Raw genomic sequence first — 27,702 nt, forward strand, 5'->3', positions numbered from 1 at the left:
TCAACCCCTCTCTTTCTTCCCCTCCCCTCCCCGGGGCTGCAGGGATTGAAAGAGAGGAAAGGATATTAAAAAAACCCAAACTTTAATTAGTTTTATTTAAACTCACTATTTACATCTAACTCTAGCTTGTGCCCCAACAAGTGCTGGCCTGCCCAGGTGGAGTACTCTACCCTCCCCACAGCAGCTGAGTCTGGAAATGAACTTGGCTGTTGAGTCAAAAGGAAGGGGGGTAAGGAGAAAGGGAGAAGTGCTGTCACATCCAGCCTAACGTGGATCCTGCCGCCCTCAGCTTGTGCCGGTGATAATCTCTGACTTCCAGCGTCAAGAAGTGATCGTTGTCCAAAACACCGAGACCAGGACAGCCTGGGGTTGCTTTGATGGGGCTTTATTGCTTCTGTGCATATGCTGCTTCTGTGCCACTTGTGTATGTGTTTCCAGGGTGTGTATGGATGTCAGACCATCTGTGTTCATCCCTGGAGCACCTAGTGTGAGAGAGCAGGAACTGCCTCTCCAAAATGATCGCTGCCTCCCGGTGGTGCCATGAAGCTACGGTCTCTGCAGTTCCATGCGGGGTGTAGCAGATCATCTTGCCTTGGAATTCCAACTCTTGGCCACAAAGGAACACAAGAGCTTCTGCCCTGCTCCAGACTCAGGGGAAGTCAGTGTCCCTGGAAAATGAGCAGGATAGTCCTGGATGGCAGCAAAGTGACTGCCCGGGATCCAGGAAAGCTTTAAAGCCTCCAGCCAGGTTTCTTAGAAAGATGTCACTGTAAGCGATAGGAGAGCCCTTTAAACAGGGTCACTCTGGCAGGCCAGAGAGCTCCTGTATCTGCTCTCGCTGCCTGCCTAACACACAAGCTGGATGCACGTAACAGTTATCAGGGACTCCCCTTCTGCATTCACGGGTTGTACCACGCATTACAGTTTGTCTTCTGTGCAGCAGCCGGGGGGGCTGTTTCAGAACCTGAAACCCCCAACTGAACACAAGGGGCCGTTTGATTGCCATCCCTGTTCTACTCAAGCCTCCCTGTCCACGGGTTGCGCAGTGCCTCAGCACCCGTTCTCAGACACGGATGCATGGAGCGTTACAGACTCCTGCTGAATTGCTGCTGTTGCCATGCTGATGGCTTCCTCCAGGCTCTGCTGCTCTTCCAGCTACAAGAGGAGACACATGAACGAATAGTATCATTCTCCCAAACGCACAGACTGAGTTAATCTGTATTTTACCAGGACAGCCCAGGGGCAGAGATGCAAGAGGGCTGGGTGAGGTAGAAGAGAAGGAGTGAGGAACATGGGTGCAGAGGATAGAGGAATACCAAGTGTTGGGGCAAAGCAGAGGGGAAGGAATACAGGTGCTGTGAAAGGACAGACATATATAGGTGAGAGGAATACAATCAGTGGGCAATGGGTGCAGAGTAGGAGGAACACAGAAAAAGGGGGTACAGTGGGGTGTAATGGAGCGCTGTGTGCTCAGGAGACTGCTGAGTGAGGCACGCACTATCAATACCTCGAAAGGGAGAAGATAATGGGTGATGGGGAAAGGCAGATAACAAATAGCAATAGATGTTACTGAAACATTACAAGGAAAGGCATTACCAGGACAAGGCATGTGGGAGCTGAGTACACAGGTGGACACAGAAAACAGCTGGGAGTTAAAAGGAAAGAACACTGAGGAGAGGGACACAGAGGCCGTCATGAAATCAAGGTGCTGAAGTAAGCACCTTGAGCAGGTCTGAAATAGATGTAAGTGGGGAGGGAATCTGAGCAGAGTGACTGCACAGGAGCAAAGCTCAGCCCTGGACAAGGTGTCACATGGTACCTGCACTGCAATATGAGTGCCGCAGGCAGTTGCGAGCAATGCCACTTGCTGGTGATGGAGAGATGCGATGGCTGACCCTTCAGACATCACTGCCCCAGCGGTGACTATTGTAACCTGGAAAACAGACAACCAAATAAAGTTCATGCCCAAAAGGCCTCTTCATGCCCAGAACAGTCCTGAGTGAGTAAGCAGAAAGAAACCCGTACCGGCTGCGTCTCAGTCCCATCCGCACTGACCATGGTGACGGTGTGCGTGCCAGAAGCTGCAAGGTCTTCCTGTGGCATTGTGATGGTGCCACTCTGCGTTACCATGCTGATGGCACTGCCCAGTGCCTGTAAGTCCTCGTGGGACAGACTGACCTGTGGCGAGAAAACAAATGGTCAGCCATTGAAGGGATAACAAGGCACAGTTTGCACCCAGGTGGGTTTCCAAGGGGGCTGTCCTGCTGGACAAAGAGACACTGAGGGGGTACCAGCTGCCTCTCTGCCTGCCCCTCTTCTGTATTCCACTTTGCTTTTCTCCAGTGCTTCCCATTCAAGACCTTAAACAATTCCTGAGCTTGGCAGCACAACTCCCATGAAGAAGGGAAGGACCATGACTCCATGTTACAGATGCATGACCCAATGCATAGAGAGGTGACGTGACTTGCCCAAGGTGACATATAGTCAGTGGCAGAATCGGAACTAGAACCCAAGAGTCCTTCTCCCAGTCCTCAGCTCTCATCATCTGACCTCATCTCCTTCCCACTTTAAGCATCTTCTGCCATGCTCATGAGGGGCAGTTAGTCAATTTTCTGCGGCAGCCTCGTAAGCAAATTGAGGCGCTATTCTCAGCAGCTACTTCCTGAGCCCTGTGCTGCAGAAACAGGCTTCCACATTTAGCCCTCAAGCCCTGCTGCAGAAGGCTGCGTTTGATCAGCGAGGGGGACATGGCCAGTGGTTACAGCAGGGATCGGCAACCTTTCAGCAGTGCTGTGCCGAGTCTTCATGTATACACTCTAATTTAAGGCTTCGCATGCCAGTAATACATTTTAACATTTTTTAGAAGATCTCTCGATAAGTCTAGAATATATAACCAAACTACTGTTATATGTAAAGTAAACAAGGTTTTCAAAATGTTTCAGAAGCTTTATTTAAAATTAAATTAAAATGCAGATTTTATTAGTTTAGTGTGATCCTTATCCTTGCTGAGTTTTCCAATGTCAGGTGGCACCTATTTAGATACTTTAAGCTGCACACAGGCTTCTGAGTTATAAGCTGATAACCGGCTGGCAGGAGGTCAGTGGCTGGAACGCCAGACTGGCAGCTGAGGTGAGTGAAGCTGGTGGCTGGTAGGGCTGAGTAGGGCCAGAAGCGTGGACCTTGTCTGGCAGGGGGCCTGCACTGGAAGCAAGGTGAGTGGGGCTGCGATTAGGACCCTGGCTGATAAGGGGCCAGCAGCCGGAACCCAGAGTGGCAGAAGGTTGAGCGAGTCAGCCCACCCAGCTCTGGGGTTTCAAGGGTGGGCTGAGTGTCTCTGCCAGCCCCCCTCTGGGGTTTCAGCCACCAGCTCCTGCCAACCGGGGTCTCAGCCCATTGCCAGCGGTGGGAACCCGGCTGGCAAGGGGCCTGCAGTGGGAACCCCAGAGCAGCAGCGGGCTGAGCGGCTCAGCCCACCCTATGTGCCATCAAAAATCGGCTTGCATGCCACCTTTGGCATGCATGCCGTCGGTTGCCAACCCCCGGGTTACAGGAATGTAATTTAAATAACAAGCAAAATACAATCCAAATCTAGCTAACGCCAACAGAGACTGAAAGCTGCTACCACCAGATGAACGCTCAGTGGACAATGGCAAATGTGTTTGGTGAGCCTCAGGCAGCTCCTACAGGACAAATAAAGCACCTTCTTAGCGGCACTCTCAGTAGAGGTCAAGGAAACTGAAACCTCCTTTGCCCTCCATGCCAAAACTGACGCATGAGGACAGGGACGCGTTGAGGAAGCTTCAACTGGTTCTGCCCAGGCTGCACCAGACTGATGGTTACAGCCCGCTGCTCTCCAGCATCTTTCAGCAGCATGGCACTCAGACAAAAATGAACCCTAAAGTCAAAGCTAAGATGAAGCCCAGCCCACATCGCACACCCCAATGCGAGCGACCGACCATGTCTACCTAACAGTAAAGGAAAGGACCTGACAGCTGTCCAGGAGGATGGAGAATATGTGGCTGTTAGAGGCAGTGACCAGCTCTGTTAGCTGCACCTCGAATTCTCCCTGGTCTCGGTACCTGCTGTGTTCCATCCTGAGAGATAAGTGAAACCTGGGTAGGTATGCCATCCTCCTCCTCCTCCTCCTCCGAAAGGAAAGCAATCTGCTGGCGCTTCAGCGGGGGGGCCTGTTCTGCAGCTGCGGCAGCTGGGCAAAAGAGAAAGGAAGCGCCAGTGAGACGGGCAGCATCTGGATGTGGCACTATCTCTATGACCCTAGGATCTGCCTGCTCTCTGACTGGATAGGACAGCACAACAGATAAGAGCATGGGATCGTAATGACAATGACACAAGGTGGGTCTGGAAGGTGGGGCTCAGTCTGAGTGGCTGCGAGCCTAGGATGGGGGCTCCTTCCTGCAGAGGTGGGTGTGAGCGAGGGGAAGGGCTGGAGGCCCAGGCTGGGGGGGCTCAGTCTCTCCCTTTGCTGCACTGTCTAATCCGAGCCCTGCCTGGGCTGCAGGAGGACGTGGCCCACACCTTCCAGCTGCTGCTGCTCGTAGAGAGCCTGCTCACTCTCCTCCGTGGCCTCCAGCTCTCCATGGGCACTGCGCTTGTGCATGGCCAGCGTGGAGGTCTGGCGGTAGGTCTTCCCACAGTTGTTGCAGGTGTAGGGCTTGCAGTGGGTGTGGACCACGTGGTGTTTGTACAGACTGGAGTACTCAGTAAAGCGTTTCCCGCAGCTCGGCACAGTGCACATGTACGGCTTCTCGCCTAGGACAGGGAGAGAGGCGGTCACGCAACCGGGTGGGGCCACAACAGCACTAGACATGCTGTCAACATTGGAGTCGCCATAAGCATTACATTCAGCTTCACCCTGCCAAGGGGTGGCATAGGGATTCATCCCCTTTCATATGGGAAACCAAAGCACAGAGAAGCCAGAGGATTTGGCCAAGGTCACTCCGTGAGTCAATGGCAGAGCCAAGAACAGACTCCATTAGTTCTGCCTCCCAGTCCTGGGCTCTGTGAAGTATTTTCCACGCAGATCTCCCTCCACTCTGCACAGCCTGGTGTGTCTCTCTCGTAGACACACCAATCTGTAGAGCCTTTGCTACCTTTATGGAGCATTTTATTTGTCTATTTTACAGGGGAGCAGTGGGCTACAGAACCTCAGCCCCGCTGCAGTTAACAACTAGAGTTTAAAAGGTAAGAGTGATCAGCTGCCATGCTTCCGGGCATAAATTGACAGGTCAGTGTCAGGAAGGGAGCTTTTCGCCTGCAGTACAACCATGCAGGTCCATCACAGAGGGTTGTTTTGCCTTCCTCTGCTCACCACAGCGGGAAGCAGGATACTGGAGTTGATGGAACGATAAACTGGCCCAATAAGGCGAGTCCTATGACCTTCACTGCCTTACCTACCCTCAAAATCTGGAAAGGAAAAATTTGGCCAGGTGATAGAAATCTATGGAACTGCACAGCCAGGTACAGGCAATGTTGTCACTTGGCTATGGATTCAGTTGTCTTTCCTACAGGGGAAATTATACCCTCTCCCTCAGTTTACCTGTGTGAATTCTCATATGGTTCTTGTAGTTGGTGGCGCTCGTGAAACCTCTCCCGCAGCTGGGCTCCGGGCACATGTACGGGCGCTCCCCTGTGTGTGTCCGGATGTGGACCTTACGGATGTTGGAGGTGGTGAATGAGCGGCCACAGCCTTCAAACGGGCATTTGAAGGGACGCTCACCTTCATCAACAAAAAGAAGAATGGCAGGGTATGGAGTCAGACCGACCTTCGCTCCCCACAACGCCCCGAAGTTTGAAACAGAGATCAATCACATCCCCGCCACCATGTCTGTTACGCTGAAGAGTCCCTCAATTCCAAGGCCTTAGGGCAGTCAGAGAATCCAGGCTGCACTGTGCACAAGAATAAGCAGAAAGGATGGGCTGCATGCAAGGCATACACAATGGCTTCATGCTTTTGACATGTCTTCTTCATATTCCCCCCAACCCAATGCTTGACAATGTCTGTGCCCCAAAAAGCTCTTTCTACTAGGTGAGTTTAGTGCTAAGAAGACAGCACAGGTGGGGACTCCTTAGCACAGAAAGGAAGCAAAATCTCCATGGCCAATTCAGTTCTCCCTGACAAGGCTGCCAATTGCAGACATGTTCTGTAGGAAACAAGCTAACACCCCAAGTGCCTTCCACTGTTTTTTGTTATCATACGTCAGACCGCAAAGCTGAGGTTCATGGTACTTTTGTCTGTCTCAGTTTGGCACCAATGCAGCACTACAGGGAAGGATCTAAGGATACAGAAGTTTTGTCCACATGTAAGCATATAGCAACGCAAATCAGAAAAACAACAAAATAAGTGAACTGACACGCTGTTTGGTAGTGTCACATGGTTCACATTGCTTGTATCTTCTTTCCATGACCTATGTCTGTCCAGTCTGTTTAGACAGTGGTTTTCAACCTGAGGTCTGCAGCCTATGTCTAAAATTTCCAAAGGGGTCCTTGCCTCCATTTACAATTTTTTGCAAATACAAATGCAAAAAGGTTGAAAACCACCAGCTTAGACAGTATTGTCTCATTGTTTCCTTTTACGCCCGTCTATATCCACTTGCTGTCTCATATCTTATACTTAGATTGTAAGCTCTCCGGGGCAGGGACCGTCTTTCTATTCGTGCAGCGCCTAGCACAATGGGGTCCTGGTCCAGGACGGGAGCTCCTGGAACTATCATAACACACCTAATGAACAATAATCAAGATGGACACGTGCTTCCTTGTCATCAAGACCTTCAGACTGGGAAGGACTGAGCTCAGACCTCTTACTATGTGGCAATGCAGCCCACCTGTGTGTGTGCGGATGTGTTTCTGCAGGTCCCCTGAGGTTTTGAAGGCTTTGCTGCACATGTCCTCGGGGCATTTGTATGGCTTCTCACCAGTGTGTGTTCTCACGTGGCTCTTCAGCCCGTACCCTGCAAGGGAAGAGGTCACAGGAAATATGTGTTGCCATCTGCTGCACGTAGAATGGGAATAGATGGGCAACGTCTCACTCCATGGATCGTCCAAGCTCTATCCTGTGTCCTGGAAGGTCAAGGGATGGAACACCTGGACTGCCTGGAAACACAGGTTCAAATCCCAGCAGGGGTCATTTAGTCCTTCACCCTTCCAAGTTAGATAAACTGAGTTCCAAACAGTTTACAATGGGGAGGAAGGGGAGAGAAAGAGTGTCTTAGGAATGAGGCCTTAAAAACTGAGCTTCCTCAGAACAACAGAACTGGCAGCCTCAGAAGTGAGATTCATGTGCACAAGACAGAGTTTTTCGGCTCACGATCTACAACCATTACCTGTAGCAAATGCTTTCCCACAGCTTGGGAAGTCACACCTGTACGGCCGATCACCCGTGTGAGCTCGCTCATGCACCTGGAGAAGGAGAAGGGACAGAATGTGAAGCCAAGACTAGATGAGGTAGCAGGATGTGGAGATCTGGGGGAAGGAGCACACTTGGGACTCTCCAGCCGCTTTGCCACCTACATTCCAACCCACCCATCCTCACATCAGTTAGACACGGGTTCTCTTCCTGTGCTAAGCTGCCATGTACCAGCAGTGTGCTGTTAGGCCTGGTCTAGGCTAGGATTAGTGAAGACATTTTAAACCCCTAGGTAACAAAATAAATTGGGTTTTAAGATACGTTAGCCAGCTGGGGTGAATCCTAGGCTTCCTGCTAGGGTTCACTTCAAACAACTAACTCGTGGTAAAAATACAACTCACAAGCTAACACGTTTTTACAATACACTTTTGACCCTACGTTGTTTGCAGTATTGTTGTAGCCATGTTGGTCCCAGGATGTGAGAGAGACAAGGTAGGCGAGGTAATTTCATTTTAAGTGACTGCCTCCAACATGCATTAATCCTTCTTAACAATGTGACCAAGCTTATATTTAGCTCAAACACTCTGCTTCCTTGCTCAGGCCTGAAGAGCTCTGTGTTGCTCAAAAGCCTGTACATCCCAAGAAGAGAAGTTGGTCCAATAAAAGATCTTTTATCCTAGCCCAGATAAAACCTTATACAGTTGCTGGGTTCTACTTCAAGCTACACACTGAATAGCGGGACAAGTGTTTCTAATACTTAGATAGATCTAGATCCCTCTCATTGCTGCAAAGGACACACTGACTGCCATCAGCTCTGCTCTGAAAACACTGCAGCTCAGCAGCCAAAGATACAAGAGTCAACTATCAGGATGAAGTCTCCCTTCCTCTAAACCCCTCAAGGTTCCTCATCTCTTCTCATGTGCATATTCTCAAGACACCACCCTTCCTCCAGGTGACAAGCCCCATCCCTCTGGCTCTTCACAGTTGGATGCACCTCACAAAATAGCCATAGTAAGTCACTGCAGAGTGCTATGCTCCAGGGATCCTGGCCTTTTCCTCATGGAGCCAAGTCTGAGTCTCTCAATCCCCTGCGTGGGAGCCCTGTGAGCTGCTATTATTGCAAGGGGTGATCCTCTGGCTGGAGCTTTTGGTGTCAGTGCATCAGCTGGCTTACCTTTAAATGGTGGGCGGTGGTGTAGAGGCGGCCGCAACCTTTGTAACCGCAACGGAAGGCTCTGTCACCAACCTGCTGCCCCTTCCTGCTGCTGCACATCTCCTCTTCCCGCAGATCCTGCCAAGAAACACAGCGAGGCTAAACCTAAAGAATCACCACAAGAGACCGTGTAAGGCCAACACGAATTTACCCCTGCACCCTCATTTTCTACAGTGATACCATTGGAAAATATGTCTCAGGTGGATACAACTGTACAGTGGCGCATAAACAGGACAGTCAAGGGGAGCAGGAGTCATGATTTCTGGGCTCCATTTCCCAGCTCACTGGGTGATCTTCAGCAGGCCCCTTCACTGCTCTGTGCCTCAGTTTACTCATACGTAAAATATGGCTCACAATATTTACCAGCCTTACACCAGAGTTTGCAAAGCACTTTGAAAATCTCAGATGAAACATGCTACAGGAGAGCTAAGGATTACTCTGATGATTATCCACCATATCTCAAACTAAAAAAAAATGTCAGGTTTATAATCCTAATTTTAAGCCTTGAAAAATTCTACTGGCCTCTTTGCCCACCATAAGCCATTCACTGACAAGGGGAATTAGTATCTTTAGCTCTCCCAGTGCCCTCATGGCCCAGGGTGGACCAGTAGATTTTGTGCCTGGGCTAGTATATTTTTAGGATGAAACTGCAAGTCTACAAGATGTATGATCCACAACATTCATATGTTGAAAAAGCCCAGAAGAAAACAGCTCTATAAGAAGGTGATATCAACAAAAATAGCCATACTAGTAAAAAGATTAGCCATGTAACTGGTGAAGTCAAACAAGGCACACTCAGGGCTCCCTCTCCAACCCACACCTGAGAAGTGGTGAGCTGGCAAGTTAGCCTGAGCTGATTCAAAGGAACATCTCATTGACAAGTACAAACCTGGGAAGGGGCATTGTTAGAAACTTCACTCTTCAAGTAGCTGCTGCTATTCACTCTCTCTTCCTCCTCAGAGACCTGCAAGCAGAGAGACTGTAGCATTTGCTCATGCACGTTTGCAGAGCACAGAACAGGTGAGCCATAACAAAGCAATGAGACATTCACACCAGCAGAGTGCACCCGGGCTGCTATTTTTTAGACACCACAGCTGCTGTTACTGGTGCTAGAATTTCTTGGCACATTGGCACAGTCTGCAGTAGGGGAGCCAATCTTTGCCTACCTGAAGGCTGCCTTGGTAAATTGCTGGGAGCCTGAAGACCGTTCCCAAAAATAAAATGGAGTTGACTGCAGCTGTTCACATCTTTAATATAAAAGTGAACTGTATGAAGACTACAGGTCCCTTCACTCAATGCTCCATATTAAGGCCACACAAATTAAGATGGAGCACTGCATGCTGGGACTGGTAATCTCCACAACCACTTGGATCAAGCAGACACATTTGGGACTTAGCAATGTTACGGGTCTCACGGCCATATTAAAGATCTTGGTGTGCTACGTTGGTCATATCAACCAACAATCCCTTTATGAAGAGAAACATGCATCATTGATTACTTCTATTGGCAAACATTAAGAGTGTGTATTGCTCAATCACCTGATGTAATTAAAGCAGGAAAGTCTATAGTTTGTGGAAGGGAGAGAGAAAAGTTAACAGTGAACTTAAATGTCTGCTTATGAGTGCAGGATTCTACCACAGAAACAAAGGCTGGGACCTGGAGAGCCTGTGAGCTGCTTTAAGTTGCTGGTGAAATTTGCAGCTCATCAGGAGTATAAAGCAGGTTCATAGGTCCTAGAAACATATTCTCGCAGTATCCTATACTTCTATAACATTTTCCATCCAGAAGAATCACATATGCTTTATAACGATACATTTCATTTGCCACTATAATGCAGCCATTTCTAGTGTGGAGGATGGCATTTGTTTAACAGCACACAGCAACACCTCACAACATTTTCAGCCAAGAAGTGAAGGATATTGTATCCAATTGAAACTATAAAAGGAATTTAGATAAGACAGAATGAAATTACATACAAGTGGCCAGAGGAAAAGAACAAAAGCAATGAAACAAAATCCAAGTTGTATAGAGATCACTGCATTTCATTGCTCCCTCTGCAGCTGCATTTCTTTTCTTTATCTTTATGTTTCCGCATCCTCAGGTCCATAAATAGAAAACTGGTGGACTCTCTCGCTTGGTCTTGTGCTAGTCCGTTAAGGCTTCTAAGCGTCATATTGATCGATTTGGCTTCTCTCTCTATTGTTCTGTGTAATGTTTCTCTAAGTCCATCTTTTTCTTACCAGATGCAATGCTTTAGGTTGGTTTGCTCTACTTAGAATTTCTGATGTTCTAAGAAACTCTTCCCAATAGAATCTGATTTTGGAATCAATTTCATATCAATTTCTGTTGTAGATTTCCATGACCCAACTCCATAAAGAATGACAGACACGATGCCAGTGTTAAAAATTCATACTGATGTGTCAGTGCCTATCATGATACTTTTACAAATCTTTATCCAAAAGTTTCTGAAAGTTATTTGCTGCTTTTGATATTTGTTGCTTGAAATCTAGCATGTCACCATCACTGCACATCTCACGTCCTAGACAGATAAAATGACTGACTTTTTCCAGTGTTTCTTCGTCTACTCTAAAGGTTATTATTAGGAAATTGATAGCAATATATTTCCCCTTCCTTGTTGATGAACAAACCAACTTGTTTCACTCTCTGCCAAAAGCTGGGTCTTTTTTTCCATTAAACAATGTGTTGAGCTAAGCAAGACAGTCTCAAAAGCAAAAATGAGGTCACCTAATTGTGCTTTATCATTTGTCCACAAAAATTCCTCGGTTGCCTTCTGGAGTCACTTTCGTCATGATACCATGACCAGTGCAAACAATAGTGGGGGCATAACACACCCTTGACTTACTCCAATTGTCACTGCAAACTGTTGGCTGATGGTGTCACCACCTCTGACTGCACATTTGGTATTATCACATAGAGCTTGGATTATTCTAATTCTTGTTGCTGATACTCCATAATATACTAAAGATGGTTTCTGTGTCCGTTGTCAAAAACGTTCTTGAAATCAACATTTGTTAATCACAAGAGGTGCTTGCCATTCTATCTGAGAACAATATGGTCTGCACTTAACAACAACGGACTAAAACCTGCTTGTTCCTCTCTGAATTGAAGGTCCATTTGTTCTTGGCAAGTTCCAGGACAATCTTGCACATGATTTTCCCAGCCACTGAAAGCAATGTGATCCCTCTCCAGTTATGGCAGTATGTAAGGTCATCCTTCTTTGGCAATATTACAATGAGCCTCTCTCTCTTCTACAGGTTGGGTTCTTTTCTTCATTCCATCTTCTATTAAAAAACATAAGGAGATCCTGGAGGACTGTTTCATCATTTGCTTTAAGTATCTTTCCAGTAATGTCATCTTCTCCAGCTGCTTTCCCATTTTTGAGTTTACTGATGGCTTTTCTAACCTTTCCCATTGTATAGACACTACATCAATAACAAGCTTTAGTGGTAGGTCTTCAGTCTATTTCAAACAGCCAGAAAATGTTCAGCCTATCTTTTTCTTTGTTATTCGGTGTTTAGAGTCTTTCCGTCTGCATTTTTAATAGGGTTTCCAATACTGCTCAAGTTCCTGGTTAGTTGTTTGATTTATTGTCTTATATGAGGTTGGCATCTTCAGACTCTTGACATTTTCTATCAAGTTGCCCTTTTATTTCTTCTTAGCACTCCTTTTTACCCTCCGGCTAGTGCTCTGAAGTCTTCTTGCAACTTGCTTGTCTATTCACATCTCATCAGGGCCGGCTCTAGGCACCAGCAAAACAAGCAGGTGCTTGGGGCAGGAGATTTACATGGGCCACCTTTTTTTGTTTGTTTGTTTGTTTGTTTGTTTTTAAGTTTTATTTGTTTAAAAGGAAGACAGTGATATTGCATTAGCAAATTCCTCATAGAAAGAAAGAGTGGAACAAAAGAACAATAAAGGTACCTCAACTTTTCCTCATTTATGGAAGACAGTCTTACAATATGCATCCAGATATCCTCCAATCACACAAGCCGAAAATTGTCCCACTTTACTGCAGCTCTGTAACCATATGGGAACCAATCCTGTCTGTGTTCTGTGCATATCCAAAATTCCTGCTGAATGACCTGCCCTGGGAGCAAGTTACCAGTGACCCAGGGCTGGGAGAGCAGAGGGTGGGGGGAAGGCACTGCTTGGGGGGAAAAGGGGAGCCCAGCACTTGGGCAGCAGGGGATTGCGGGGGGGAGCCCAGGGCTGGGGTGGGGAGCAGCCAAAATTGTTTTTTGCTTGAGGCAGCAAAAAACCTAGAGCTGGCCCTGCATCTCATGATTCAAATTGCTTTGCACTTCTCCTTTTCACTGCTGCCCAAGTAGCATTACAAATACATTCTTCCTCTTCAGCTTTCCTTATTAGAGCTCTTTGCACTTTCTAGATAGCACACACTGATGTTTTCACAGAGCATCAGTCTGAGTTTTCTTCAGTTCATGCCATCAGAACACTGAACCTGCTCTTCAGTTCAAGCTAAAAGGCATTTTTTGTGTTTGGGTCTTCTTTTAACCTGCACCACCCTCTTTACTTTGATCTTCAATTTAGCGATACAAAGGTTATGATCACTGCTCACATCTGCTCCCCTGCACACATGTCTATCTGTCAATGAGCTGCAAAACGTTCTTGTCATGCAGAGGTGATCTATCTGGTTTCTGTAGTACCATCTGGGGAGTTTCAGGCCACTTTATGAATTTCTTCATGAGGAAACATTGTCTATTCACACCTACCACCAGGTTGTTCATGCTGCAAATTTCTACTAATCATTCACCATTCTGGTTCATGTCCAAATCCCCGCCACACTTGCCTATAACTTTCACAGAATATCGGGGTGGAAAGGACCTCAGGAGGTCATCTAGTCCAACCTCCTGCTCAAGCAAGACCAATCCCCAGACAGATCTTTACCCCAGTTCCCTAAACATCTCCCTCAAGGATTGAGCTCACAACCTTGGGTTTAGCAGGCCAATGCTCAAACCACTGAGCTATCCCATCATTGTCTGACCCTCACTGCTACTTCCACCCTTTGCATCAAGTTGCTATGATTTCACGTTTTGGGACCCTGGTTAACACATCCTGTAACAGATCATAAAAAGCAGCTTTTTCCTAATCTGGCTTTTCATTGGTCGGTGCTGCATTTGCAGCCAATTGTATGTAAATAGCTCAACACACAGGGGAAACCCAGGAGCAGCAGCACACCTCTAGCTAGGTACCTCCCTCCATGTGTCACCTAACAGAGAGGTTGGGGAACGGTATTCTGCAATACTAATGGGAGCCTTTAAATGTTCATTAACAGTATTATGGGACCATTAAACACCCATCTTAATATCAGTTGCTACATTCCCACAAGAGTACTCTGCAATTTCTCTTCTAAAAGTCCACACTTTCACTGAGAAGCTGGTATACAGAAGAGACGGGCAGTTGTGGCTATTTAATCCCCTGTCCTAATCTGGTCTGGGAATCAGCTCCTCCCTGCCCGCCAATCAGCCATGATGCCAGACTGTAAAATGAGTGCTGCATCCTTACCTTGCTGGCATACTGCTTGAGAGCATTAATGGTATCAGCATCAATGGCTTCATCTTCCTCCTCCCCAGCCAATTCCTCCAGCCCTGTTTCCGCCTGCACGGCCAGGATGGTGCTGCCAGCTGGCATGACATCAGGACGATGTATGTAGGCAGTGGAGCCATCCTCCAGTTGGACCTCTTCCAGGGCATTGGCATCATAACCCTCTGGAGGGGACCACAAAAATCAAACGCTGTAGTCAAGCCTATGAATGCTTATTAGCAATTGCTATGTACCTATTGGCACAGGAAAACATAATCCTGACATTCCCTAACCTTTGAGAGCTTGACTTTCCAAATTTAATGCTCTTTTAGCTTAATTTTTGTGTGTGTAATTATTCTGTACAGGAAAAGCAAGCACTCTTAAAAAGGCACATGATTACCCAGTCAGTACCCATTATCAATCTGCTGCTATTAATATTTAGTCATTCACAATAGTAAGAATGATCTTTTTTATTTCATGTACCAACGATTCCCTGTGTTGTAAGCTCTGCTAGAAGGTAAGCGTCTTGAGCCAGTTCTTCGCTCTTCTTTCTGTTAGACTATAACCCACATCAGAGCTAGAGATGATGACAGGAGCCAATAATCTCAATGTATAAAAAAGATGCAGAGTTAGCAGAGAAAGTTTTAAGAATCCTTGGTTGAAGGTTAATCCAAGTGAACCTGACAGATTTTTATTAGTAGCAACAGGGGCCAGAATGTGGCTTTCACGCTGTGTTTCTGTTGATGGTATGGTCTAGGGTGACCAGATGTCCCGATTTTATAGGGACCGTCCTGATATTTGGGGCCTTTTCTTATATAGTTGCCAATTATCCCCCACCCCCACCCCGATTTTTCACACTTGCTATCTGGTCACCCTAGTACGGTCACATCTGGATTTCCTACACTTTACATCACCCGAGCTATATTCTTAGCCCTGGTCTACACTACGAATTTAGGTTGAATTTAACGGCATTAGATCGGCATCCATCCACCCAACTAAGCCATTTTTATTGACTTAAAGGGCTCTTAAAATCGATTTCTGTACTCCTCCCCGATGAGAGGATTAGCACTGAAATCGACCTTGCTGGGTTGAATTTAGGGTAGTGTGGATGCGATTCGACGGTATTGGCCTCTGGGAGCTATCCCAGAGTGCTCCACTGTGACGATGCTGGACAGCGCTCTCAACTCAGACGCACTGGCCAGGTAGACAGGAAATGTCCTGCAAACTTTTGAATTTCCTGTTTGGCCAGCGTGGCGAGCTCAGAGGTGACTGTGCAGATCTCATCAGCAGAGTGACCATGGAGTCCCAGAACTGCAAAAGAGCTCCAGCATGGACCGAACGGGAGGTACTGGATCTGATTGCTGTATGGGGAGAGGAATTCGTGCTATCAGAACTCCGTTCTAAAAGACGAAATGCCCAAATATTTGAAAAAGTCTCCAAACCACTGCTGCAGCCGTGTAACCAACCGCCCTCCTCCTCAAATGCCATAGCCTCCTCACCCAGATGGCCAAGAATGCAGTGGGAGAGGCCTCCGGGCATCCAACCACTCCATCCCAGAGGACTGCCCAAGCAACAGAAAGCACGCATTCAATAAGTTTTGAAGTGCAGTGTGGCCTTGTCCTTCCCTCTTCTCCTCCTCTATCACCACACCCCACCCGGTGCTTCCCTCCTCACCCATCCCTCCCGGGCTATCTTGGCAGTTATCTCCCTATTTGTGTGACAAATTAATAAAGAATGCATGAATTTGAAACAACAATGACTTTATTGCCTCTGCAAGCGGTGATCAAAGGGGGGAGAGGAGGGTGGTTGGTTTACCGGGAAGTAGAGTGAACCAAGGGGGTGGGTTTTCATCAAGGAGAAACAAACAGAACTTTCACACCATAGCCTGGCCAGTCATGAAACTGGTTTTCAAAGTTTCTCTGATGCGCAGCACGCCCTGCTGTGCTCTTCTAACCGCCCTGGTGTCTGGCTGTGTGTAATCAGCGGCCAAGCGATTTGCCTCAACCTCCCACCCTGTCATTAACGTCTCCCCCTTACTCTCACAGATATTGTGGAGAACACAGCAAGCAGTAATAACGATGGGAATATTGGTTTCACACAGGTCTAATCAAGTCAGTAAACTGCGCCAGTATGCTTTTAAACATCCAAATGCACATTCTACCACCATTCTGCACTTGCTCAGCCTACAGTTGAACTGCCCCTTAGTACTGTCCAGACTTCATGAGCCATGGGAGCAAGGGGTAGGCTGGGGTAGGTGTGACTGTGTGGTGCTGCCAGCTGGGAGAGCAGCCTGAGGCAGAAGCCTCCAGCTTGCATGATATTCCAGGCAGGACTCCATCTCCATGAGATGAAACTTATAGAAGAGAATCACCTGGAGTCACTCCCATTTATGTCCAGGCGCTCCTGATCGACCTCACTGAGGTCTGCCAGGAGCACCCATGTCTACCGAGGTCGGCCAGGAGCACCCAGGAGACGACGACGACGGCTAGCAGCCATACTGCACTGTCTGCTGCCACGAAGGCAAGGAGCTGCTGCTACGTAGTAGTGCAGTACCGCGTCTGCCAGCAGTACCCAGGAGACGTATGGTGATGGTGAGCTGAGCAGGTTCCATGCTTGCCGTGGTATATCGTCTGCACGGGTAACCCAGGAAAAAAGGTGAGAAATGATTGTTTGCCGTTGCTTTCATGGAGGGAGGGAAGCCTGACGACATGTACCCCAAACCAGCTGCGACAATGTTTTTGCCCCATCAGGCATTGGGAGCTAAACCCAGAATTCCAATGGGTGGCAGAGACTGTGGGAACTGTGGGATAGCTACCCACAGTACAACGCTCAAAAGTTGACGCTAGCCTCGGTACTGTGGACGCACTCCGCCGACTTAATGCGCTCAGTGGGGAAACAAATTGAATGTATAAAATCGATTTCTAAAAAATCGACTTCTATAAAATCGACCTAATTTCTTAGTGTAGACATTCCCTTAGAAACCTGCAACATTTTGTTTAATCCATTAGATGTTTGACTGAGGGAAAGGATGGAAAAATAAATAATTACCTTTAGGTGTGCTGTGTATATAAGCCATGCTGCCATCTTCCAACACCACTTGCTGCCCATCTTCAAAAGCTATAGACTCTGTAAATCAACGCAACCCATAAATAACAGAGTGAAGAATTTCATGTCTGGATCTCAGAGTCAATTTGCTCAATTCCCCATACAGCAGAGCACATATAAGGCTTAGTTCAAAAATGTCCTGCTCATTTTTATAACCTGCCATGGACTTGCCTGAGCTGCCCCCTACTTTACTGGCTTTTCTACAACACTCATCACTGCAGGAAATGAGCTTCTCAACCATTAGTTAATTTATTCTCCCAAAATCCCTGTGAGATGGGGAAATGAAACTATCTCCATTTTACGAACGGGGAACTGAAGTACACGATTAACTGACTTGCCCAAGGTCATACAACAAGTTTTAGGTCAGATAATAGAGCCCCAGTATCCTGAGTCCCATTCCAGTCATAAAGGGAATTAGAGACAGAGGATGGGTTTATTTATTTAGCAGCTAACTTCTCTCTGTTCCTTTACAATACCTTATCATGGTTGGTGCAAGGTTCTTATCCTCTGTAGCTCCATTCCCTTCCCCTCTCAGCTGTGTTAACACCATCCCATTTCAAATCTGAGAGGAAAACATATCTATTGATGACCCAAGCTATGGGGTTTCTATCACTTTTCTTGGGAGACTATTCCAGAGTCTAATATAACTAATAGTTTACAAAGAGTTCATGTCTGACTGTTCACGGATAAACGTGTAGTGCCCTAATGTTGTTTTTAAACCACATGGACACAGAGGCTGTGACAAAGTAGGAATGTTCTTAATGCTTTCTCTGAATACTGTGTGGGTGCCTCAGTTTCCCCTATGCATTTCTTAAGTATCTAGGTGGTGGGATAAGGGTGCGTGATTGTTGCAGAGCCCTAGAGGGCTGTCTGCACAGAGAATGGCTGACACCTTGTCTCCTGGCAACTAATGGTTTGGGCCCCCTCCCCTGAAAGGTGGCAACTGAAGGTGTTGGAGAACAAAGAGACCAAAGGGTAGAGGAGGGGCTGGAAGGAGTCTCAGTTTGGAGCTGGCTAGGAAGATGGGCCCAGAACCTGGGTCTGGGCTCCCCATCCCTCAAGATGAACCTGACTGAGGGGTCCTGTTTTCTGTACCTACAAGCTCTGTTTTAGACTGTGTTCCTGTTGTCTAATAAACCTTCTGTTTTACTGGCTGGCTGAGAGTCACGGTGAATTGCAGGAAGTGAGGGGTTGCAGGGCCCTGACTCCCCCACACTCCGTGATAGAGGCTATGTATAAAGACACATAGTGAACTGAACTTATCAGATTTGTGATCAGACAGATACACACTGTGACAGAGAGCACAGGCCAACACTATTTTAACCTGCATCTGTTTACATCAACAGCAAATTTGGCCTCAGATGAGTTTACTGCACATTTCACAGGAAGTCACATATTACTGAAAAAACATCTATACTGTATTTTCATTCAGCACTAAAACAATAGGTAGGGGGAATAAATCACACACAGATGGAATCCTTGAGGCTAGAAATTTAGAGGTGGGATCTAATTGTCAAGGAGGTCAGCCTTGAGTCACACCAGTAACATCCCAAAATAGGGACACATTCCAAATGTCACCTGAGCTCAACTCATCCTCACCTTTCTGGACTGTCACTTGATGGATGTAAGCTGTCGTCCCATCCTCAAGCTCAATCACTTGCCCTTCAAGCATCTTCTCTCCTGCAACAGTGTGAAAAGAAAATCATCACAGCTGACTGCAAGACTGATGAACCTGCCAGCACACAGAACTGTTCCCCTTTGTTCCTAACCCTTTGCTATTTCCCCCAATGGGAAATAATCTCATGGGATCACAGTCACCAAATGAGGCCATTATTTTATCAACCCCTATTTGCATTCAGAACCATAGTAATGGTTACACTTATGAATACCATAGAGAAGTTTAAATCTCCCTTTCCTATGTTGTCTGAATGGAGGAAACAGTCTAAGGCAATCTCAACCATCACTTATTTACAGGGTACAGGATTCTTTTGCCAGCTCTCTGCCATGTGAACAAAGAGAAGTAAAGGGAACAAAAATGCTCTAGCAAATACCAGTAGGGCTTAAACCAGCAACCGATGGGGCCTCTTAATGGCGTAAATGAGGGACTGAATGCTTATTTTTCTTCACTTGGTCAAGGACCAATTCCTGTAAACCTTTACAGGTCCTGAAGCACTAATTGTGTCTATCTCTGGCAGGTTGTGAGAAATGGAATCTTACAATCGTATAATTAGGATTACCATCTTGCTTCTGAAATACATTTCCAGTTGTGACATTTTAGTAAACTATGGAAGCCCATGCTACTTTCAGAGGGTGCAAAGCATTTGGGTCTAGAGCCCTAGGGGATCTCAAGCTACGGACTGCTAACCTGTGTATTTTTAAGTTATGTCACAGGTGTCTAGAGTATATGGATAAGCACCCCCTTTTTAGCATTTATTGAAATCTAATAAAGAAAGAAACTTGATGAATCCAAGTGGAAAAGAAAACAAGATGGTAACCAGAAAACATGATTTGCCAGGTTTACCAGAGCTATAAGCATGTATTGTATGCCACAGGATGACACACATCCATGCGATGGAACATTCCTCTCTCACAATTTTGGTTTGTGAATTGTGAGATTTCTGACCTTAAAGCTGTCCTTACTCCCTCTGTATTGCAGGTCTAAAGAGCAAATACCAGATCTCTGCTTCAATACTCCTACAACTTATTTCTATGTTTTCAGACAGGAGAAACTAAACTTTATCAATGACCTTGACTCAGCACAAAGCTAGCAGATAGCAGAAAGGTCAGGGCCCCTAGACTTTTTAAAATGTAGCTCAGGGCCCCCAGATGTACACCTGGATGCCTGGGATATTTATACAGATGACACGGAGCTACTAAATGCTCTTAATCTTCCATCAGAACTGAGGCAACTCCTTAGAAAAGTTGCTATAAGTATCAGTTGGCATTAATAGGGGAAAGTAGGTAGGGCCCAGAAGCAGGGCCCAGTCAGGATTGTACAGCTCCTAGCACATGAGCACTCCAAACACAGATATAGACACAATCCCTATGAAAATCACTCAGAACACTGCAGTACCACAACAGTAAGAAATAGTGTTTGGAACTATTACTCTAGCATTTAAAAAAAACCAGGGAGGTGGGGGTTGTATCTCGTTCGAACCTCAAACCACCTTAAATCAATCAATAATTTCTGACTATTGCCAGGCTCCAGTATATGACCAGGGAAAGAAACTGCCACAAGAACTAATCCTATCTGCATTTAAGAAGGTTCACTGTAAACAGAACTATAAAAGTATGTGGAAATGACATACCCAGTTGTAGGCCATTATATATTTGGACCAAGAAATGTATGCCTGCTGTTAAGTAATATTTCTTATTTGTTTACTTCTTTATTAATAGGGTTTTTAGATTATAGATTTGATCAAAGCAGAAACCAATTGTGTTCTGCCTACACACTTGTTGACCAGTTAACATACAGAATGAGGTTCTCCAGGCAGCACATTAATAATGAAGGAAAATCAGAAATGGAGGACTATGTGAACTGGGCTTGCCTTCTCCTACTGATCAAAGGATCACTAAGGAAATTTTTCTCTATAAGGAAATGTTATGCTCTGCCAGAAGTCATTCCCCAGGAATGTAGAAATGCTGGGTGGTATATTAATTATTTCAAATAAACTGCTGTCATTCAAATAAGTAGAGAAATTATGCAATCATAGAAATGTAGGGCTGGAAGTGACCCCGAGAAGTCATCCAGTCCAGCCCCCTGCACTGAGGAAGGATCAAGTAAACCTAAACCACCCCGACAGACTTTATCCAAACTGTTCTTTAAAATCTAGTGATGGGGATTCCACTACCTCCCTTGGAAGCCTGTCAGAGGACATGAGCAATAATGAAAATAATCGTACTTTGGATTCATTCAGCTCTTCTCATGTGAGGATTTCAATTAGTTAAGCTTCAGAACATGCCAGTGGTTGAGGTATTATCATCCCCATTTACAGATGGCAGAACCGAGGGACAGAAAGATAGGAAACTTGCTTGGGGTCACACAGCAGATCAGTGGAAGAGAATCCAGGAGTCCTGATTCAGAGTGCCTGCTCTAACTAAAAAATACAGTTATTCATAGCTTTAGAGAAGAGAAGGTTTTCTGCAATAATCATTGCGGTGCCTGGGTGTACATCTGGGGCAGCACCTTTACCTCTGGGCCAAAGATCTGATTCAAACCCAATGCTGACATTGCAGAGCAGCAGGTATGATGTATATTATAAAGAGACGCCATGTTTCATCAGAGAGTTAAGCGGAGGTCTCTTGTACTCATCCTTTGTGGCTCTTTGGGAGAAGACACACATCCTGCAGCTATTTCTGAAAAAAGTGTGGATAATCCTAATGTCCTGGCCAACAAAGTACATTAATAAAATAGGTTCTAATGCTGCAAATCAAACTGAATGAACACACCATTTACCTCCCTGCACTCTCTTGCTACAGTTGAGAGGAGCCTAGGTGCTCCTGCTAACAATATAGCAATGAATGCCTGGGGCTGGGTGTCCCAGGTGGAGAACTCTGTGCTCAGGTTCCCACTACCTACCCCCTGGTTGGATACAGTTCACACCTGCTGACATTCAGGGTCCAACACAAGGCCCATCTTTTCCCTCAGGCTTTTGCCCAAGATGAAGAGATTATGGGACACACAAAGCATCTAATGGATGGGTTTGACTATGAATTTGACTATGGGGTTGGACTAGATGACCTCCTGAGGTCCCTTCCCTGATATTCTATGATCCAATACTGCATGGAGTGTGTATTTTGTGTAAGTTCCTAGAGACTGCATGAGGACTGCATTTTATAACTCCCAAACTAAAATAATAGGCATTGCATTTCGTGTCAGCTTTATTTCACTAACCAACACTTAACGCATTACTCATTTCAGTGAGAAAGGTGTTAGCATAAACCAGGGGTTGGCAACCTTTCAGAAGTGCTGTGCCGAGTCTTCATTTAGTCACTCTAATTTAAGGTTTCACGTGCCAGTAATACATTTTAACATTTTTAGAAGGTTTCTTTCTATAAGTCTATAATATATAACTAAACTATTGTATGTAAAGTAAATAAGGTTTTTAAAATGTTTAAGAAGCTTCATTTAAAATTAAATTAAAATGCAGAGCCCTCCGGACCGGTGGTCCAGACCGGGGCAGTGTGAGTGCCACTGAAAATCAGCTCGTGTGCCGCCTTCGGCACGTGTGCCATAGGTTGCCTACTCCTGGCATAAACCAAATTCTATGCTCCTTAGTCAGACGAAGCACCTAGCTTGGCTCCAACAGGAGTCAGGAGTTGCAGCCTATAATTAACCTGCAGAGAGAAAGCCAATCACTGTATTCTGAACCTATCTTCTGTTTATGTTTCAGTAGCTCTCTTAGCTCCTGTGTGTTATTTTCCAGATCAGTGGTATGTTTCCTCTTCGATATGAGTCAGTGAAACCTAACAGACAACCATAAGCTCCTTGCCCAAGTCAACGAGGGAAACAGTAAGTATTATGTGTATGATGCCAACAGGTGTGATTTTCTGCAGTGTCACTCAACATATCAGAGAGGTCAGGCTCAGTAGTCCAAAGGGTCTCTTACCTTTGATGGCCTGCTGAATGTAGGCTGTTGTCCCATCAGTAAGGGTCACTGCCTGCAGGCCCAAACTCTCCATAGTGTCCTGATGACTGCTCCTCAGACATGAATTTCACTGTAATCAGCATACACTTGGAGAGTGTTGGAAGCAGTAGCTTTTTGGAACAGGCAAGGAGTTTTCTTCTTTGTTACAAATCTTAGATAAAAAGAACATTTCAAACTATATTTTCCCCCAAAACACACTTGTGCTTGCACATAAAAATGGGTGGATGTCAAACTACAGTTTGGGGAAAAGTTATTATCGGATAATGTGCATAATCCTTCCAGTGTCTGTCATGTGGATTGCTAACATGTGGGTCAAAGCCCAGTTCTGTGGCCAAAAATGGGGAGAACAAAGCTCAGCTGTCAAGTGAATTGGCAGATTACAGTGTACCCATAGAGAAAAATTAAACAGTTCATTTTAAAATTTAGAACTAGTGCGCCCACATGAGGAAGGAACTACTGCAGAAATGTGCTTTCAATTCACACCCTACCTTATTCCAGAAGAACTTTCTTGCATAGACAAGCCCTTATAGAAGCAAAAGGTCTGTGCAGTTGCTGACTTATCTTCTGAGATCATCTCCAAAAGGGCCAAATAAGATCAAGGTATGTGGTAGTTTTTGTGATACGGGCAAAATACCAGCTAGCAAATGGTATGAAACCCACCTAATCTCATACGAAGGCCAACAAATAGCCTTCAAATGCTAACAATTTTGGGTCACTAACAACTTGGCCTGGATATGAACCAGCGACCTAGAGGAAAAAGTCTTCCATATCCCAGGATCAGTTCCCTAAGCTGTCCATCCCCTGCAATGATGTTTTAGGAAACATTCTATCAATAAATTATTTTAAACCCTAGATTTATGCGATTAAAAAAAAAAAGTTATTTCTGGGGCAGCCTGGCAGTTTATGCTCTTTATTACCATGAGAGGGACTGATCACATGTCTTAGGGTTTTCAATGGCATCTCATTGTAGTATCTAAGTATGTCCAACGTAAATCAAACCTTGATGCACAGATCAGCAGCAATGGGAGGGGCAGCACGCTCTGTATTGCCACTGTGCATCATTGTGTTGCAGTTTCCAACCGCCAAGAGTTCCAATGTGGCATTAGCCAAGATAGCAGCTGATGATGATGGGCGGCAGAGGAAACTTGTGGGAAGTGCAATTAGAAATTACTTAAAATTTAGCACATAGGTTTAAAACTTTAGCATTTTACCTGTGAATTATCAGATCTCTGGGGGCAAAACACTAACTCTACTTGAGAATGTAACTTTTGTTGAAAGAATAATACAATAATAATAATTAATACTAATACCACAATATTACCACCACTTTCCTCTTATCTGTAGCTTTTATAATACATAGATCTCAAAGGTTTACAAGTGAGGTCAATATCATTATCTCCAAGGAAAACTAAAAGTGATTTGCCCAGGGTTTCCCAGCAGGTCAGTAGCAAGGCTGGGAATAGAACCCAGGTCTCCAGATTCATAGTTCAGTGCTATATCCACTAAGCCACAGTCTGTCTCTAATAATAGAATCTTATGTTTATATATCATCTTTTCTAACATTCCTGTAAGCTTTTAGGAGCAGGGATTGTCTTTTCTTATGCTTGTGCAGCCGTAACTGCAGTGGACCCCTGAATAGGATTGGAACCTGTGGGTGCTATCAAATTAAATAATCCTTTCTTACCACTATAAAGCATATTAATAATGTACAGACACCCTCAACATTATTTCATCCACCCCCAAAGTGCAACAACCTCTGTGCTGGAGCAGAGCAACTGTTTGATAGTGCAGAACACTACATGACTGTTCAGAAAGACAGTGAAGAATACTACACACAGCTGATATGAGGAAATCTCAGAAGGCAGAATGTAATTGCTTGAATGGGAATATTAACCCCCCCCAAACTGAGTAAAGTGCCATTAGACTTTTAATGATCAAAAGCAGTCAGGATCTCAGTTTTAAGTCTCATCCAACCCCCAACCACCCCAGTACTTCATGTCCTCTCTCTCCGGCACCTATGTGTGCAGGACAGAGTGAAAAGGGATACCGGGAAAGAGTCATTAATGGGGATTTCCAACTATGTTGAAAGAAGATGGTCTTTGAAATTAAGTTAGTTTATCATCTAGACAGATCTTTCAAGCACAGGAAGGCCACAATGCATTTAACACTGTGCCAACCATTCATGGGTAATCCTATGGTTGACTATTTTAGCAGCTGGTTGTGGTTAATGTGACCGTCCTTGTCACTGTGTCAACTTGTGTTTGACAATGTGTTTGTTGACATGTGTTCTAGTAAAAACAAGCCCTTGATGAACAAGGACAAAAACAACATTTAAGGTGCCTAAAGTCAGTTAAGAAGAAGTTTAATGCAATAGTTGGGGGAATTCAAATGAGGATTCGGAATGGGCTATTATGTGGCGGAGTTGGAGTTAAGGGAATTAGCAACAAGGTTATAGAGAGTTAGAGGATGTTGAAGGGGATCAGAAAGAGCAAACAGTGTGTGAATGGACTAGGAATTGGATCATGGCAGGGGTAAGGTGTGGGAGTGTTGAGGATGTCTGGGAATGTTAAAAAGAAGGACTGGTGAGACAGGGAGTTTGGGTGTTATTAAAGATAGGGATGGTGTTGTGGGGATTAAGGATAAGGCAACAAGATTCTGGGGTTTAGGGATATTAAGGGAATGAAGAATCAGGGTGCAAGGTAATGGGATACTAGAGAGGATCGGAAATGGAAATGACAGAATTTGGGGCACAAGAGGGTGTTAAGAACTGGCAGTGACGGGGTGTTGAGGGAGCTAGGAATTTGGGATGACAGAGGAATTGAGTACAGGGGCTGAGACTTCCAGAAGGAGATATTGGGGTCTGGTTACTGAAAGGATTAGGGTGGGCTAAGGGAAAAAAAAAAAAAGAGGACCCGGGCTCTGTGTGTGTGTGTGTGTGTGTGTGTGTAGCAGGGGGCCATGGTGGTGGAGGAGCTGGGGGGGGGGTAGCAGGGGGCTGTGTGTGTGGGGGGGTGAGGTGTTGGCAGGGGGCCGTGGTGAGGACAGAGCCTGGGGGCAGGGGTTAGCAGTGGGCCGTGGGGGTGACAGGGCCCGGGGGGCTCAGTGGGGCTGGGGCCGCTGGGAGGACAGGGCCTGGTGGGGTTAGCGGGGGCCATGGGGGTGACATGGCTGTGGGGGTTAGTAGGGGGCTGTGGGGATGGCAGGGCCCGGGGAGGTTAGCGGGGGTCATGGGGGAGACAGGGCCAGGGGGACGCAGCGAGGGTTGGGCCATGGGGGTGACAGGGCTGGGAGGGTAGTGGGGCACCGCAGGGGGTCGAGGCCAGGGGGAGTTGGCAGGGGACTATTGGGAGGACAGGGCCTGGGGGGGGTCAGCAGGGGGCTGTGGGGGTGACAGGGCCCGGGGGGGTGGTAGCAGGGGGACATTAGGACAGGGCCCGAGGAGGGTTAGCGGGGGGGTGGCAGGGCCTGGGGGGAGGTAGTGGGGGGCCGGGGAGGGTTAGCGGGGGGCCATGGGGGTGACAGGGCCCGGGGGGGAGTTAGCGGGGGGTGGCAGGGCCCAGGGGGAGGTAGTGGGGGGCCGGGGAGGGTTAGCGGGGGGCCATGGGGGTGACAGGGCCCGGGGGGGTGTTAGTGGGGGGTGTTAGGACAGGGCCCGAGGAGGCGTTAGGACAGGGCCAGGGGGGGGTTAGCGGGGGGTGGCAGGGCCCGGGGGGAGGTAGTGGGGGGCCGGGGAGGGTTAGCGGGGGGCCATGGGGGTGACAGGGCTCGGGGGGGTGTTAGCGGGGGGTGTTAGGACAGGGCCCGAGGAGGCATTAGGACAGGGCCGGGGGGGGGTTAGCAGGGGGTGGCAGGGTCCGGGGGGAGGTAGTGAGGGGCCAGGGGGGTTAGCGGGGGGGCATGGGGGTGGCAAGGCCGGGGGGGGTATTAGCGGGGGGTGTTAGGACAGGGCCCGAGGAGGCGTTAGGACAGGGTTGGGAGGGGTTAGCGGGGGGTGGCAGGGTCCGGGGGGAGGTAGTGTGGGGCCGGGGGGGCTAGCGGGGGGGCATGGGGGTGACAGGGCCCGGGGGGGTGTTAGCGGGGGGTGTTAGGACAGGGCCCGGGGGTGTTAGCGGGGGGTGTTAGGACAGGGCCCGAGGAGGCGTTAGGACAGGGCCGGGGGGAGGTTAACAGGGGGTGGCAGGGTCCGGGGGGAAGTAGTGAGGGGCCGGGGGGGCTAGCGGGGGGCCATGGGGGTGGCAAGGCCCGGTGGGTTGGCGTGGGGCAGGGGGGTTGACAGGGCCTGGGGATGTACCGGGGGCGGCGGGTAAGGTGCCGGGAAATGGGGTCTCTATACCACAGGACCGAGCCCGGGCGGGGGGCGCAGCCGCCTAGTCCCGGCTCCTCCACCCCCTCGGGCCGCCCCCACTATAGCCACCCACCTGAGGATGCCCTAGCGGGCCGAGTCCGCCGCCTGACCGCCATGCACCGGGCCCAGCTCCTAGAGCCCCGCCCCGCAACCTGCATGGCCCGGCCTCTGCCCTGGGGCTCCAACCACTCGCCGCCGCCCATCCACGTTCCGGGGCCTGCTAACTCCGCCCCCGGAACAGGAACGGCGAGAGCGCCTTCGGAACGCACTCAACTGTGCCACCAATGCGCATGTACGAAAATCAAGAGCATGCGCACTAACAGCAGTGAGGCCTCTGCCCTCAGCCTTTGCCAGGGAAGCTAATAGTGTCTTGAAGGTGCAACTCAGTGTGAAGCCAGGGTGGGGACGGCTGCAGGCCTCTGATTCCAGCGAGGGGGCCCAGGACTGTCAATGACCCTCAGATCCAGAG

General features: G+C 47.4%; 1 protein-coding gene across 2 annotated transcripts; it reads right to left on the minus strand.

Moving 5' to 3' along the window:
* Positions 1-67: 67 nt before the first annotated feature.
* Positions 68-27,465, minus strand: ZNF76 (zinc finger protein 76). 2 transcript variants are annotated; one of them, XM_030561301.1, is made up of 16 exons: positions 27,307-27,465; positions 22,850-23,039; positions 21,143-21,333; positions 18,840-18,920; positions 17,184-17,261; positions 14,118-14,320; positions 9,466-9,540; positions 8,538-8,654; positions 7,341-7,416; positions 6,843-6,968; positions 5,558-5,737; positions 4,537-4,770; positions 4,080-4,207; positions 2,026-2,178; positions 1,820-1,933; positions 68-1,155 (listed from the first exon to the last, which is right to left on the minus strand). In XM_030561301.1, exons 4-16 carry the CDS (start codon positions 18,910-18,912, stop codon positions 1,051-1,053), a joined length of 1,662 nt encoding a protein of 553 aa, XP_030417161.1. In that variant the 5' UTR covers positions 18,913-18,920; positions 21,143-21,333; positions 22,850-23,039; positions 27,307-27,465; the 3' UTR covers positions 68-1,050. The 2 variants fall into 2 exon arrangements, with proteins under 2 accessions (XP_030417161.1, XP_030417160.1); XM_030561300.1 differs by lacking the exon at positions 21,143-21,333 and having other exon boundaries at positions 27,307-27,462.
* Between the last annotated feature and the right edge of the window lie 237 nt (positions 27,466-27,702).

Source organism: Gopherus evgoodei, chromosome 4 (genome assembly GCF_007399415.2).
Source record: "Gopherus evgoodei ecotype Sinaloan lineage chromosome 4, rGopEvg1_v1.p, whole genome shotgun sequence".
In the NCBI taxonomy this organism is placed as follows: domain Eukaryota; kingdom Metazoa; phylum Chordata; order Testudines; family Testudinidae; genus Gopherus; species Gopherus evgoodei.

Coding starts and splice junctions, on each gene's coding strand:
- ZNF76 (XM_030561300.1), bottom strand. CDS start 22,922: ATGGAGAGTTTGGGCCTGCAGGCAGTGACCCTTACTGATGGGACAACA. Junction 8,655..9,465: donor CTAACAATGCCCCTTCCCAG/GTTTGTACTTGT, acceptor GTTTCTTGGCAG/GATCTGCGGGAAGAGGAGAT. Junction 5,738..6,842: donor ACACATCCGCACACACACAG/GTGGGCTGCATT, acceptor TTGTTGATGAAG/GTGAGCGTCCCTTCAAATGC.